This window comes from Fopius arisanus, unplaced genomic scaffold, assembly GCF_000806365.1.
Source record: "Fopius arisanus strain USDA-PBARC FA_bdor unplaced genomic scaffold, ASM80636v1 scaffold00078, whole genome shotgun sequence".
Taxonomy (NCBI): domain Eukaryota; kingdom Metazoa; phylum Arthropoda; class Insecta; order Hymenoptera; family Braconidae; genus Fopius; species Fopius arisanus.
Genome location: NW_011887817.1, coordinates 518,534 through 531,278, shown reverse-complemented (window position 1 = coordinate 531,278; position 12,745 = coordinate 518,534). Strand labels below are relative to the sequence as shown.

The 12,745-nt window shown below is 38.4% G+C and overlaps 1 protein-coding gene and 2 long non-coding RNA genes across 4 annotated transcripts; 1 reads left to right on the top strand and 2 right to left on the bottom strand.

Moving 5' to 3' along the window:
• The first annotated feature begins 2,378 nt into the window (after positions 1 to 2,378).
• On the top strand, positions 2,379 to 7,536 carry elB (elbow B). The gene is made up of 2 exons (XM_011310848.1): positions 2,379 to 2,829; positions 4,507 to 7,536. Exons 1-2 carry the CDS (start codon positions 2,770 to 2,772, stop codon positions 5,914 to 5,916), a joined length of 1,470 nt encoding a protein of 489 aa, XP_011309150.1. The 5' UTR covers positions 2,379 to 2,769; the 3' UTR covers positions 5,917 to 7,536.
• On the bottom strand, positions 6,789 to 8,184 carry LOC105270124 (uncharacterized). Of its 2 annotated transcripts, none has more exons than XR_892499.1 (3): positions 8,082 to 8,184; positions 7,573 to 7,938; positions 6,789 to 7,335 (listed from the first exon to the last, which is right to left on the bottom strand). It is a non-coding gene; the product is annotated as an uncharacterized lncRNA (long non-coding RNA). The 2 variants fall into 2 exon arrangements; XR_892500.1 differs by having other exon boundaries at positions 7,573 to 7,871.
• Positions 8,185 to 12,503: 4,319 nt separating this feature from the next.
• Positions 12,504 to 12,708, bottom strand: LOC105270122 (uncharacterized). The gene is made up of 2 exons (XR_892498.1): positions 12,616 to 12,708; positions 12,504 to 12,552 (listed from the first exon to the last, which is right to left on the bottom strand). It is a non-coding gene; the product is annotated as an uncharacterized lncRNA (long non-coding RNA).
• Positions 12,709 to 12,745: the final 37 nt, after the last annotated feature.

Sequence of the window (12,745 nt, the reverse complement as noted above, 5' to 3'; positions counted from 1 at the left end):
AATGAAGAGAGAAGGAAAAAATTGTTAGCGATTCGGCTGAAATATTGCTCGCTATAAATTTGTCGGTGAGTAAGTTGTTTCGGAGTCTCTGTATGTTGTAACACGTGAGGGACTATTTCTCTTTCTCTCTCGGGCATTAGTTTTAGTCGGTTTGTAATGTCGGCAGAACATCAAAGTGCCCAATCGTCTCTGTATCAACGTTGTAAACCCGTAATTATTTTTTTTTTTTACCCCGGTCACCATAAAGCTATAAACGACCGGATGCGAAGAGAACTTGCAAAAATAAGCGCAGGGTGGAAGTGGATCGGGCCAGAGGATTGATTTTTGGGGAATCTCTGGATTTATACCTGCTTTCCGATGCTTTACCGATTTTTATAAGGTGTCGTATACGTTTTCAGTGGTGTAATAAATTGGGAACAAACCTCGGGACCGTGGAAAATTCTTGGGCCTTTTTTTCCTGCAAAATTACGTTCATTACCCAACAGTCCCATTTATGGTAAAGTAGATTTACTCTCATTATATTTATTTAGGTAAAAAAATATTTTTATCTAATTGATTTTTTACTTGATCAGCTCGTGAAATAAAAAAATGTAATTGAAAACATTATTTTTCAATCTTATAAGTGGGTGGGAGAAATACGAAAAAATTCCGCGGCTCTTCTCGTGGAAAGTTTCTTTTTTTAAATTGTGAATTAAATTCGAAACTCTTCGGTAAGAATTTTGGAATTAGAGTGCAAATATTGAAGAAGATTTTGACATAAATTTTGACAGTCCTTGAATATCTTTAGATGTGCTACGAAATGGGCGAAATTTACTCTTCAAATTATTCTCAGGTGTTGACAAATCCCCCGACAGTGTAAAATAGAAAATAGAAATTCTATTTCCTCTCACATTTATCTCATAACCACTCAACTGAGATTTACTTTGCGGTTAGATCCAGAATACTAACTTCCAATAATGAACCCCGAGAGCACATACATGCCTTCACCACCTCTTCACATTTTTCATCTCTAAATGCGCGACAGTGGTAAAATATCGATTACATTAACGTGATGTTTCCACGAATTCCGTGGAATTTTTCAAGTTCTCGACAAGTTGAAAAGAAAAATGGGAACAGAACAGAAAACACGATGAGCTTGCAAACTGTTTAATTTTTAGTGATTAACATAATCATTTCAGTTCTTCCTCATTTAACCAGTAAAAGATTTATTGATATTTATGTATTGTTTCCCATTTGTCTTGATTTCTTCAAAGTTTATAATTTATTAGATCCTCTAATTGATGATCGCACGAAAAATTTCAACAACGGCTCCATATGCCATTGAAATTGCATCAATATGAATGAAATTACCGCGCAAATCACTTATAAAATATATAACTCTTCTCACGAGCCCTCAAAATTGAATTCTCTACCTTCAACCGTTGATACTCCAAACTGACCATGAATACAAAATTGCCCAAGACCTCCAATTTCTTCATTTCCCCCGGCTGAAAATTACATACAATCCCCCATAAAAAAAGTCCCGTTAAAACCTCAATATTTCCCTTTAAAATCCGCCCATAAAAAGGATTGTCCAATTCCCAACAAAATCCTGACGTCCCCCTCGCAAAAAAAAATCCCCCAAATAATTGCGCAACAGTTCGACACGTGAGCCGTGCCAACTACACGCGGTTGCAAAAACAAGGAACCGTCAGGAGAGAGAAAATGGTTAGAAGCCAGTATGACAAATTTGCTCGTAATTTATTGATAGTACGTAGCGATAATGGAGAGAGCAATTATCCGAATGCGAGGTCGGTTTGTGTAACGAGCAGTGGACAAGAAGTGAGTGTGTATATACCTTGAGATTGTACGAGAGGGGGTGAGAGGGAGTTTGTGGGTTAGGTAGAGTGAGGAGGGTGGAGGATAGTGGGAGGGAAGGAGTCTTTGGTGCAAGTTGACACGTCGTTGGCCAGGTCGGTTGCGCTCGGCAAAAGTGTCGGCAGGGCGCGAACCGACAACGACCGCCCGGACACGACCGACACCGTGTCGTGGCCGCTGTAGGGGAAGGAAGTCCAGGGGCAAAGTGGAGTGCCAAACTAAATGTGGGGGGAGGATGATGAGGAGGTGGACGCAGCGGTGGACGAGGTGGAGGACGAGGGGGTGGACGCGGTGGAGGACGAGGTGGAGGACGAAGTGGAGAACGTAGTGGAGGACGTGGTGAAGGAGTTGGAGGAAGAGGAAGAGGAGGAGGAAGAGGGGGAATTGAGTGGGAGGGAGAGGACGAGCAAGAGGGTGAGAAAAAGAGAGAGGGTAATTCTCTAGGGTGTCATTGGTGGGGAGAGCCGATGGTGGTGGTGGCAACGTAATGGTGGGGATGGAGATTCCGTGAACCTTCCGCCACCAAACGGCCAACAGTCGCGACTACAAGCCCGCAACGTTCACGTCGCACCTCGTGTCGCCTTTAGTTTCTTTTTTGTTGGTTCAGTCTCTCGCGAATAGTGAAGGAGTGAATAAATGGTAATTTTCCGTGAACCGTTGAATTAAAATCTGTGATTACTTGTGAGTAGATGATACATTGCTCTGGATTACTTGAACGGATGTGAAGTTAGTCACTGTAGGACCCGGTCGTTGCCGTGAATGGCTTCGACTGTGATTGAAAGAAAAGGGGGATTCACGGATTACTGAGTGCTCATTGAAGTTTCAACGGTGAATTGTGAGCGATTTGATAAGTGGTGAATTGTTGTTTTATTTATTTTTTTTTCTTTGGTAATTATTGGATAATTGATAAACATGCTGACAAGTGCGAATCAGTATCTCCGTCCGGAATATCTGCCGCCTCTGCAAACAACGGTTAGTTGATTATTTTATAATTACTGTGATGTAATTTGTGAATACGTTTTTATTTTATTTTGACATCGATGTGAATGACTTGTCATTGGGTTTAACGCATGGGTATTCGACGATCACCTGCTGTTTTCGTTCTATTCATATCAATTCTGCATAAATAAACACTGATTTAGGGCATGAAAAGGTCTTCACACGCTAGTCGCTTCATTATTCTTTCTCACTTGAACAATTTCACGGGTTATTATTTTGTTAGTTGAATTAGTTGAATATTTAACAGACGTTTCGAGGGAGGAAATTTCAAATTTTCAAATCACGTGCAATGGTGTATTCCCTAAAGTGGAAAAATACCTTGCAAAATCTTTTCACGAAATCGTTGAAATGTCGCGACGCATGTAAATAGTTCTCTCCACATTGGAAATTCCAGGAACGACTGTAGAAGTTTCAAAATTCCACCTCAAACTCTTTTATTCATCTCTTTTCGTGTTTTTGCCCGGGATATTTCGAAATTTAAACAGACGATTATTTCCTTTTTTTTTTACCCACGTCCTGCCGTATCGCATTAGAGTAATTTAGAGTTTTTCCATCCACTCGACTCTCTGTAAACTATTTCCGGTGGGACAGTGAGTGGTTGGCAAAGTTTCGTCGGTCGCATGAGCCTCTGGCTTTATGTGCACTCCAGTAAATCAAGTCAAGCGTTTGTTTTTTAACGCCTTTTTTATCTCCTCCTCGTAGATTTGACTCGTTGACAATTCCATTCATATTTATCCATTTTCGCAGTTTATTATGAGTGTTATAAATACACAGTGTCATAAAAACTGCTCGGGTATTAAAAGAATAATGAATATTTAAAAGAGCATATTCTCGTAAAATTAGAAATATAAAAAATGTATTTTTCAACGCATCGTTTGACTGCTCTAACGAGAGTTGGCACCCTGCCGGAATAGTGGGGGAGGTATTTAACGCGCGCGCCAAATGCTTGCCTGCATAATTACCAGAGAGTTAAATTTTTTTTGTTATCAAAAGAATCTCCTCATTTTTCTTTTTTTTTTATCACCAGCCACAGAATAAAATCCTTTCCTGTTCGGGGAATAAAGGAAATGAGTGTAGATAATCGTTGAATACATTCCGACAACCCTCCATCTCAAAAGAACACGTAATATTCTCGAATCGTCAGACAATCTAAATCCAGCGACGAGTTTCAAGTTGGTCCAGTTTATACACTAGATTTTATCACTCATAGTTCATGCACGCGTCATAAACCCAGCTCCATTTCAAAGGCCCTCTCCCCATTCTTGTCTTTCTCTCTTTTCATCCAACAAATCTCGAAAGCATTTCTTCTCTCGCTGGCCGTTTATACAGAGGCAAAATCTACGGAATGGTTTTCCCTCCGAGCAATTTCACGACGTCCATTCAAATGAAGTTGGACCCTGAGAGAAAGCAGTTTGGTTAGGGAAATGTAAATTATTATTCCACACTGGATCATCCTCAGAAGCACCCAGAGAATCTTTCATAGGTTTTAACCCCACTGCACTGCCAACGACCTGAACCGAATACACTTTAGTATCTTACTTAATATTTTACGATGCAATTTGGCTGAATTTCAAGTCACTCGAGAGTTAACTGCAATCATGTATTCATTGGACTGCAACTGACGATTATCTTTGCTTCATTTTATTGCAGTTGGATGCCAAGCAGAGCCCCCTAGCAATGTTGGCGAAAACGTGCAGTCAAATTGGTGCAGATCCACCGACGAAATCCCTCTTAGCGCCATTAGAAAAAACATCTAAAGCATCAAAGACATCAGAATCGAGGGATAAAGCCTCGCCAACAGTGTCAGTTGAGATTGGAAAGTCTAGTTTCAAGCCATACGAGTCTTGTCTGGGACGTGATAAAGCTTCAAGCCCCGAGGAACAGCAACGAGCGGCCTCTAGCCACTCGGCGTCCGGTAGATCAAGAACACCAGGGAGTAAGCGCTGCTCTAGCAATCAGAGTGCTTCGTCGAGGGCGATGACACCACAAGGACGCAAGACAGCCACACCGAATGGGAATGATCAGACAACGAGGGAATCACCGGCATCAAGAACAAGCGGTGGTACAACAACAGCAGCCCCACCAGAACCAGTATCAACACGAGCATCGTGTAGTCCTCAGCAGTCCAAGGTAACTTACAGCCCGAGTGTTCTGTCGATGGAGCCATCGATGAAAGATATCCAACTGAATTCCTTCAAGCCGGGCACAGCTATACCCACATCAGTTGCAACATCAGTAGGTTATCTTGGTTATCCACCACAGCTGCCAATCGACGTGATGGCAAGTTCTCTAGTGTCTCAGCACCATGCAGCACTGAAGAGCGGTCTGGCTGGTAATCCTTACCTGAGTTATGCAAGAATGAAAACATCAACTGGTGCTGAAACTCTAGTGCCTGTATGCAGAGATCCGTACTGCACTGGTTGCCAATTGAATTCTCATCTCCTAGGGTCAGCAACGGCAAATGGAAAAATTCCAATCTCATCTGCATCGACACCTACTACCTCCTGTCCAGCAGGTTGTGCCCAGTGTGATCATAAAACAAGTGTTGCCAATCCTTATGGTCCAATGGGAGTTCATACAACAGCAGCTGCTGCTTATGCACATGCACAACTAGCAGCACTAGCAGCTGCATCGCAATTGCCTTTTGTATGCAATTGGATTGCTGGTGATACAGCATACTGTGGTAAGAGATTCTCATCGTCTGAGGAGCTTCTTCAGCATCTCAGAAGTCACACGAGTGTCACGGCTAATGATCCAACCGCTGCTGCACAAGCATTATCGTTATTATCACCACCAGGATTACCCCCAACACATCCGCTTCTATCGAGAACATATCCAACACCACCGTTGAGTCCACTGGCAACGGCTCGCTATCATCCTTACGGAAAACCATCACCACTTTTACCACACTCGTTGTCATCTTTGGGTCTGGGCTTTCCACCATCTCATCCTCATTCCGCTGCGGCCGCCGCTGCTGCTGCCGGATTACCACCGTATTTCTCACCTTATTCACTTTATGGAGGTCCTCGTCTTGGTGCTGCTTCTGGTATGCATCCTTGAATGTGATGATCATGGACTTTGCTAAATGTACCATAGGAAACTTGCAGGATATCTTCAAATCTCATTTCGAGGCCCTGGATTTTTCACACGTCTATTATTGCGTATTCCAAATGATCATTGAATGCAGTTCAGCTAATCTGATCTGATTTGGATGCGCCCGTCATGTCTCACTGCTGAAAAATCGAACCCAGTGATCTTACGACCGGAAAGTTGGTTTCAAGAACTCACTTCTGATTAATTCAGTAGTAAAGTGTTGAAATTTTTGTTGAATATCGATTGATCTGAAATAAAGTATTGATTTTTGGAAGAAATATCACAGACATTTTTTTGTCAGAAACTTAATCAGCTGCAGAAAAATCATTGACGATTTTCATTTTAAATCAATAATCTTCGGGATTAATCGATATGTAAGAAAAAATTTACGGTTGACTTATTTAATGGTTTTACTACTTCCGTACTGAATTGCTGTGAATGGTTTAAGCCATATTTCCCAGTCCTTTTTGCTATCTGTCTATTTATATGCAATCGAGATTTATGAATAGGAGAAATGAGAAAGTTGAGCTTCATGCAAGTTGCCTACAATAAAAAAAATACCAACTGTTTAACTGTGATTTCGAATTCGTGTGGGTGAATGAATGGATGGAGTTTAATCAGCGACTGAGGGATAAAACACTGGTACCTCGATACATTTTTTTTTGTACATAGTTATTGCCGTTGATGATAATTGGGGGTGTAATTATCTCGTTCTCGCGTGGAGTGAGTACAAAGCAACTCGAATCGTTTGAATTGCTGCGAACGCAATCCTACGTTTTGCACAGATTAATGAAAAAAAAAAAATTTACTGAAATTCTTTAAATGGAACAAACGATGAATTTTAAATTAATCTCATGTAATCGGTCTATGTACACTCACACACATAATTATTAAATTATAATCATATCTCAATTCAACTAATTATCATTGTAATTACTGTAAATTTGTTTATAGTCGCTCATTGGCAGATGCAGTGGTGGTGACGAGTGCTAATGAATATATGAATATATTATATATATCAGCGTCTATTTTTGCGTAACCAAAGTTTTTAGTAACGAGATCGTTGAATTATAGTGCGACAAGAAAATATTCAATAACTGGGTACATGATGACTCTGCGCTGGAGTGAAAAAAAAAAATTATTGTCGAGATGACATGTAAATGGGTAATAATCGATCAGTGGATATAAATGATTCATAAAGAGAAGAATTAATATGTACATATAGATTTATTATTCTTAATAATAAATGTTGGCCCGAGGACATTGTAAATGCCCTGTGACGAAGGAAATGAAAAGTACTTTTGCTCACCAATGCCCAGACGTTACTCACACGATTTACTATGATATATATCTATGTAAATCTACGTCTATCAAGTGTACCAGTAACTGAAAACAAAAAAAAAAACAATTCAAGATGTTCTAATTAAGAATTAACGGAGTGGGAGAAAATTATGAAAAATGAAAAAACAATGCGATAAACACGTGTACTTCTTCACAGCATTCTGAATAATTGTTTTAATATTGTTAATATGTTAATTTTAAATTGTTTGAATCTCAATCTGAAATACAAAATCATTTCTTACATCACATTATGGATTTTCTCTTTGCTGTTGAAATGTTTACCTTTTGGAATTGCAGGGTACGTTTTGGTGATGTTTTACTTCGTTTTTCCAGAGATTAATTGCAACTGTTTGAATAGCGGTTTTGTCCTCTCGCCGTGTTGGACCAACAATTTTCCACATTCATCCAGCTGACAACTCGTTTTTCGCCTCGAATGGCCTATGGTTGTAGGTCAATCAGTGGCTGTCCAATGGTCGATGTACAAGCTGACGAAATACTAATTGTTCCACATTTTTTTTTGGTCGGATTGTTTTAGGGTCAGCGTTATGCCCGACGATAGCCCTGTTTTTTCGTCGATTGCTCTGTGGATTTTTCAACGGTAACAACTATTTCAAATTAAGATTCCCAATGAAAGCGACTGTGGAAGTACTAAAAATTTAAAAAAAAAAACAATATGTGGTCATCCGTTTTTAGTTCTCTCTAATATTTTGGCAGTTGCGCTTATCTGCTATCAAGCTGTTGATATGTTTTGAAATGTGAAAAAAAAAATGAAAAAATGATATAGAACTCACATGTGACGATTGCTCCGTGCGGCATTGATCAACATGAAAAATTTCATAATGATTTTTTAAACAAAAATTCAAGCAGTATCGTGTACTGAACCTTTGTCTTGACAAGGGAATACTGCAAGGTGAGTTGTAAAAATTATCACCTTTTATACTGCACGAGGGAAACTTAATAATTATTCATGTACATATTTTCTGATAACAGTTACAACGTCAGAAACATCAAAATATTGTCACAGGAAAAGATAGACAATACAATGAATTATGTATTTATCAAACCTGGTTAAAACGTCTTATAACAAAAAATTATGCTAATGATCCTTCACGCTTGATGAAACCATCAGTATCAGACTCTTCGATCAATAAATATTAGGACACACAACTCATTCTTCATCTTGTGAAATTTTTTTTTATCTTTTTTATCTTTTTTGTTTTCTCATGTCATGGGAGGTCACAACGCCATATTAATTTATATTTTTATTATTCAGATTATTTAGAATAATTTTCATTCGTGCAGTTTTGATGAATTACAGAAAATATCATATTCAATCAGTATAATCCCTTTTCAGATATTTTTTCAGGAGACTTGATTCAATTTTATATTTATTGTGAGAGTCGTGGTACTTTGATTTAGGAATGGGTATCAATTGTTCATCACTTTATTCTTCAACTAAAGTAATTAGAGTTGAAATTCTCACCGAGTATTTTTCACTTCACCCTCTCTCACTTTCTCTGGCCTTTCAGTGATTTATGGACAAACGTCGCGACTATCTGCTTGACCTATTCGCCTCGTTAAATCGTTTTCAACCGGGAGAATAATGTATTCATGAGAAATGTAGTTGACTGCAGACAATCTCGACGACAGACATTTGCTCCGACGAAAAAATAATTCTGTTCTTTCGTCAGTTTCTCATTTTTTATTCAAACATTTAAATAACGAATGGAGATAGAGGAGACGTAGTTTAATTTCACCGTGAGCATTTAAAAAAGCTCCTTTTATTTTCAGGTAGACGTATCGACACACGTCATCTTCGGGTTTAGGAGTGAAAATGGAGCGGATAAATTTATCATTGGAATTCGTTATCGCTGAATTTGTGAGTGACCTGCATAAGGCTTTAGTCATTAATACCTTTGACTTGAAAAATTATCGGATTTATCGGTGATATTTGTGGAATGATGATAGGTCTAATTTGTTAGGCAGAGGCGATAAATATTAATGATTTTATATGAGTCCAGGATAATCGAAACTGAAAAATTGAAATGCAAATCCCATTTTATGAAGCACTCAAATTATTTTTAAATCATTCGATCCATGTCATTCATCTAAAGAAAACTTGGACTTCAAAATGATGACACAAAAAAATATTTTGCCCAGCTGAATATACTATTTCAATTTCTTTCTCGCTAGATTAAAAAAAAAACCGCAAAAAGCCTAAAAATTATCGGTAATTTAAAAAAAGAATAATTAATTTTATGATAATTACTGCAAGGATTCACACTGATAACAAGAGATTTCCTCGTTTTTCATATTTTTTTAATATCCATGAAAATCAACGGATTGAAATCGCAGTCGTGGACATAATCCATAGAATCCATCCTAATTGCCCCATAAATAATTTTTAATTCCCATTTTTATCGCGCATTGAAAATTGAAAATTCTGCATTAACATTTTTTTTTTCTATCGAACAAAGCTCGTGCTGATTTATGCGATGGCAATATCGCTTTCCAGGTATGAATCATGCACGCAGCAATATTATATAATACCGACATAGTGAAAATTCTCATACACAGACAAGAGAGAATAAGTCGATTTATTTTCATAGCCCCGGGGGCAGTAGAAGAGAACGTTAGTGAATTTCCGGACGGAGTTGCTCGTCAGGCAAATTACCTTTGGGCTTTGATTGGCCGGGCGTAACAAAAACGATTGGCCGGGTAGATCGTTTGCCCTGCGGCCATTCAAATTCCATTTGCATCTCTTCCGTACACACATCCATCTAATCGTCTAGTCAAATTCATCAAGTTTTCAGGAAGAAAAAAGGATGAAAAAAGGGACACGAGGGGGAGAAAGTTAATTTTCATTTTTGCATTCTTGTTGGCGGAATTCCGGGGGTGACTATGGAGAACTCAATTAAGTTGTGGAAGACCTCCACAGCCTACGGGCAAAACGTGGTCATCCGAGCGGTTGTCGAATATATCCTATAAGGGATGTGGACGCCCCGTATAAATGAGTTATCGTGACTTAACTCGGTTAGGGTGATTGGTTCGCGCGCGATTAGGAAACAATTACCGTCCGGCTAACGACATTAACTGCCTCGGGGGATTTATACGCTACCTTTCATTTTTACACTGACGGATAGTGATTTTCATTACTCGGCAAGCGATTTTTTAAGCCGCCACAAATTTCAAGGAAAACTCGATATACGGAAAATATATATCTATTATATATCGATATGTACTGAAGAAATGCATGTGATATTACTTACGATTTCATATGAAACAATTATATATTTCATCTAGCATTAAAAAATAATTCCACAATGAAAAAAGAAGACCCGATGTTTTGAAGTATATATTATTCATTTAAAAACAATATCTTATAATATTTGAAATTCTTTGATACTATAACAATTTTAATTATTCCCAAAACGAATGGCCTGAAAAATTATGTAAAAAAAATGCAACCCTCGTTTTAACTTGAATGGTGAGAATTAGACATAATTAGAGTAATTAGCTGCGGTGTTATTCTAGTTCTTGAAAAATAGGGGCAATCTTCAGAGAATGTACATCAATAACGCGACGTAAAATTCATGATGAATTGAAGAAGCGATCTCTAAACATGGAAAACAATTATTCAGCACCGGAGATAATAGAAACGTGTCAAAAGGGCTTATTTATGAGCCGTGGAAACCGCCGGTAAACACGAAAAGTGATGCTCACAGTGGGGAGTAGAGTCGTTTGTTTTTTCAATGGAGAGGTTTGAAAAGAAGAACTCGTCACCACCCCAGTGCGTTTATTCGTCGTCATGTATATATACCGAGGCACCGGTGTTCCCGGCATAATCGATTTGAACGGTGCACCTAGGCAATAACTCGGCATTAGAGTGCATTCTTCCAGATCACTCACCCGTTCCAGTGAACACCACCAATGGAGCACATACAAATGTTCCTTTACCTCCCAATACTTGAGACTGCTGAGTTTTTATGATTCTTCACTGGCTCTCTCTGCACACTCTATGATCGATTAGCACGTCGTAGTTTATCGTTTTTTATCCTCTTTTTCACATCTACCCCCCGGCTATTTTTCGTTAATTCTGTTGTACAAATAACTCCGCTTCTATTTTGATTAATCATTTTCGCTCAATGAATTTATTTAACGGTTTTCACCCATTCAATTCTCAAGATTAAGGCGCTTGCTTCGATTGTTCCTCCACCATTTTGTGATTTTGTCATTTAATAGAGACATGAAATTTTGAACTGGAATATTCATGTCCAAGTCTGTGAGATGATTATTTATAATAATTTTTCTCAGTATGTAATTTTTCCAATTTCACTCGGCAATTCCTAGCGATAGATATTTGAAGATATTTCAGTAATTCAATTCAGATAATTAGTTTTCCCACCACCAGGTATCATTCAACAATTTCCAATAGTAATCGTAACGGTAACGACGAAGAAAGGGAAAGGAGTGGATAACAATGGCAAAAGCGTGAAACAGAATGAGAATGAGTATTGGAAACAATTCAGTGCAGCATCGGGGGAATGGCATAGATGCAGAGGTCTCAAGTTCGATCTCTAGTTCCGAGGAAAATTTTCTGGATTATTTGATTGAATCAACGAGACGTCGACGCTGAAAGTTGTCTGCCTTTACATAAACCAATTGGCCGATCAGTTGCCCATTCGAGGAATGATTTGATTTCCGATTCCACTGGATTCCGAGTTGTGTAGACGCGATCCCCAGATTCCGAAACACTTCAGAGCAAGAGAATCCAATCCTGAATAATCCAATATTTTCGTGAATGTGAGGGATGCATAAAAATACGAGGAAGCTTCGGATAAAAAAATTGAAAAGACCGACTCAGTCAATGAATACTTGACTGAATTTACTGAGAGGTAAATACTTCAAAGATTAAAAATTGTAAGTCTACGGTGTCAATTACATATATTTATTTCTTTATTCATTTTATTTATTCACCGTCTTTTTATTTTATTGAGGTATTACAGTTTATTTCAGTTTTAAAATTTTGGTATTTATTATTCATTTTATTTTTTATCATTTTCCGCAACCCTCGCACCAGCATTGCACACCGGGGAAACTGCAATGTCCACTGGTGTGACCCTCCTCATCTGTGCAAAGTCGACGACATTCGCTGTTGTCCCATTCGAAACAAGGTCCTGTGAATTTTTCAGATAGACAATCTGCGTCTATCATTGTGAAACCAATCGTCGCTACGATAAATAATAGTATATACCCCTTCATCTAGACAAGCGCAAAGTTAATTAATCAAATGCACTATTTTTTAAATTCAACCTGAACATATACTTTCGTATTTACAGTGCTCCTAGGCAGTAATCGGCGGACTGCTGAGAACTTGAAATATTGTACGCCTATTTACTCACCCCTTATATACTTAACGGGAAAATAATTGACTTATCTTTATTGATAGGAACGA

Coding starts and splice junctions, on each gene's coding strand:
- elB (XM_011310848.1), top strand. CDS start 2,770: ATGCTGACAAGTGCGAATCAGTATCTCCGTCCGGAATATCTGCCGCCT. Junction 2,830..4,506: donor TGCCGCCTCTGCAAACAACG/GTTAGTTGATTA, acceptor ATTTTATTGCAG/TTGGATGCCAAGCAGAGCCC.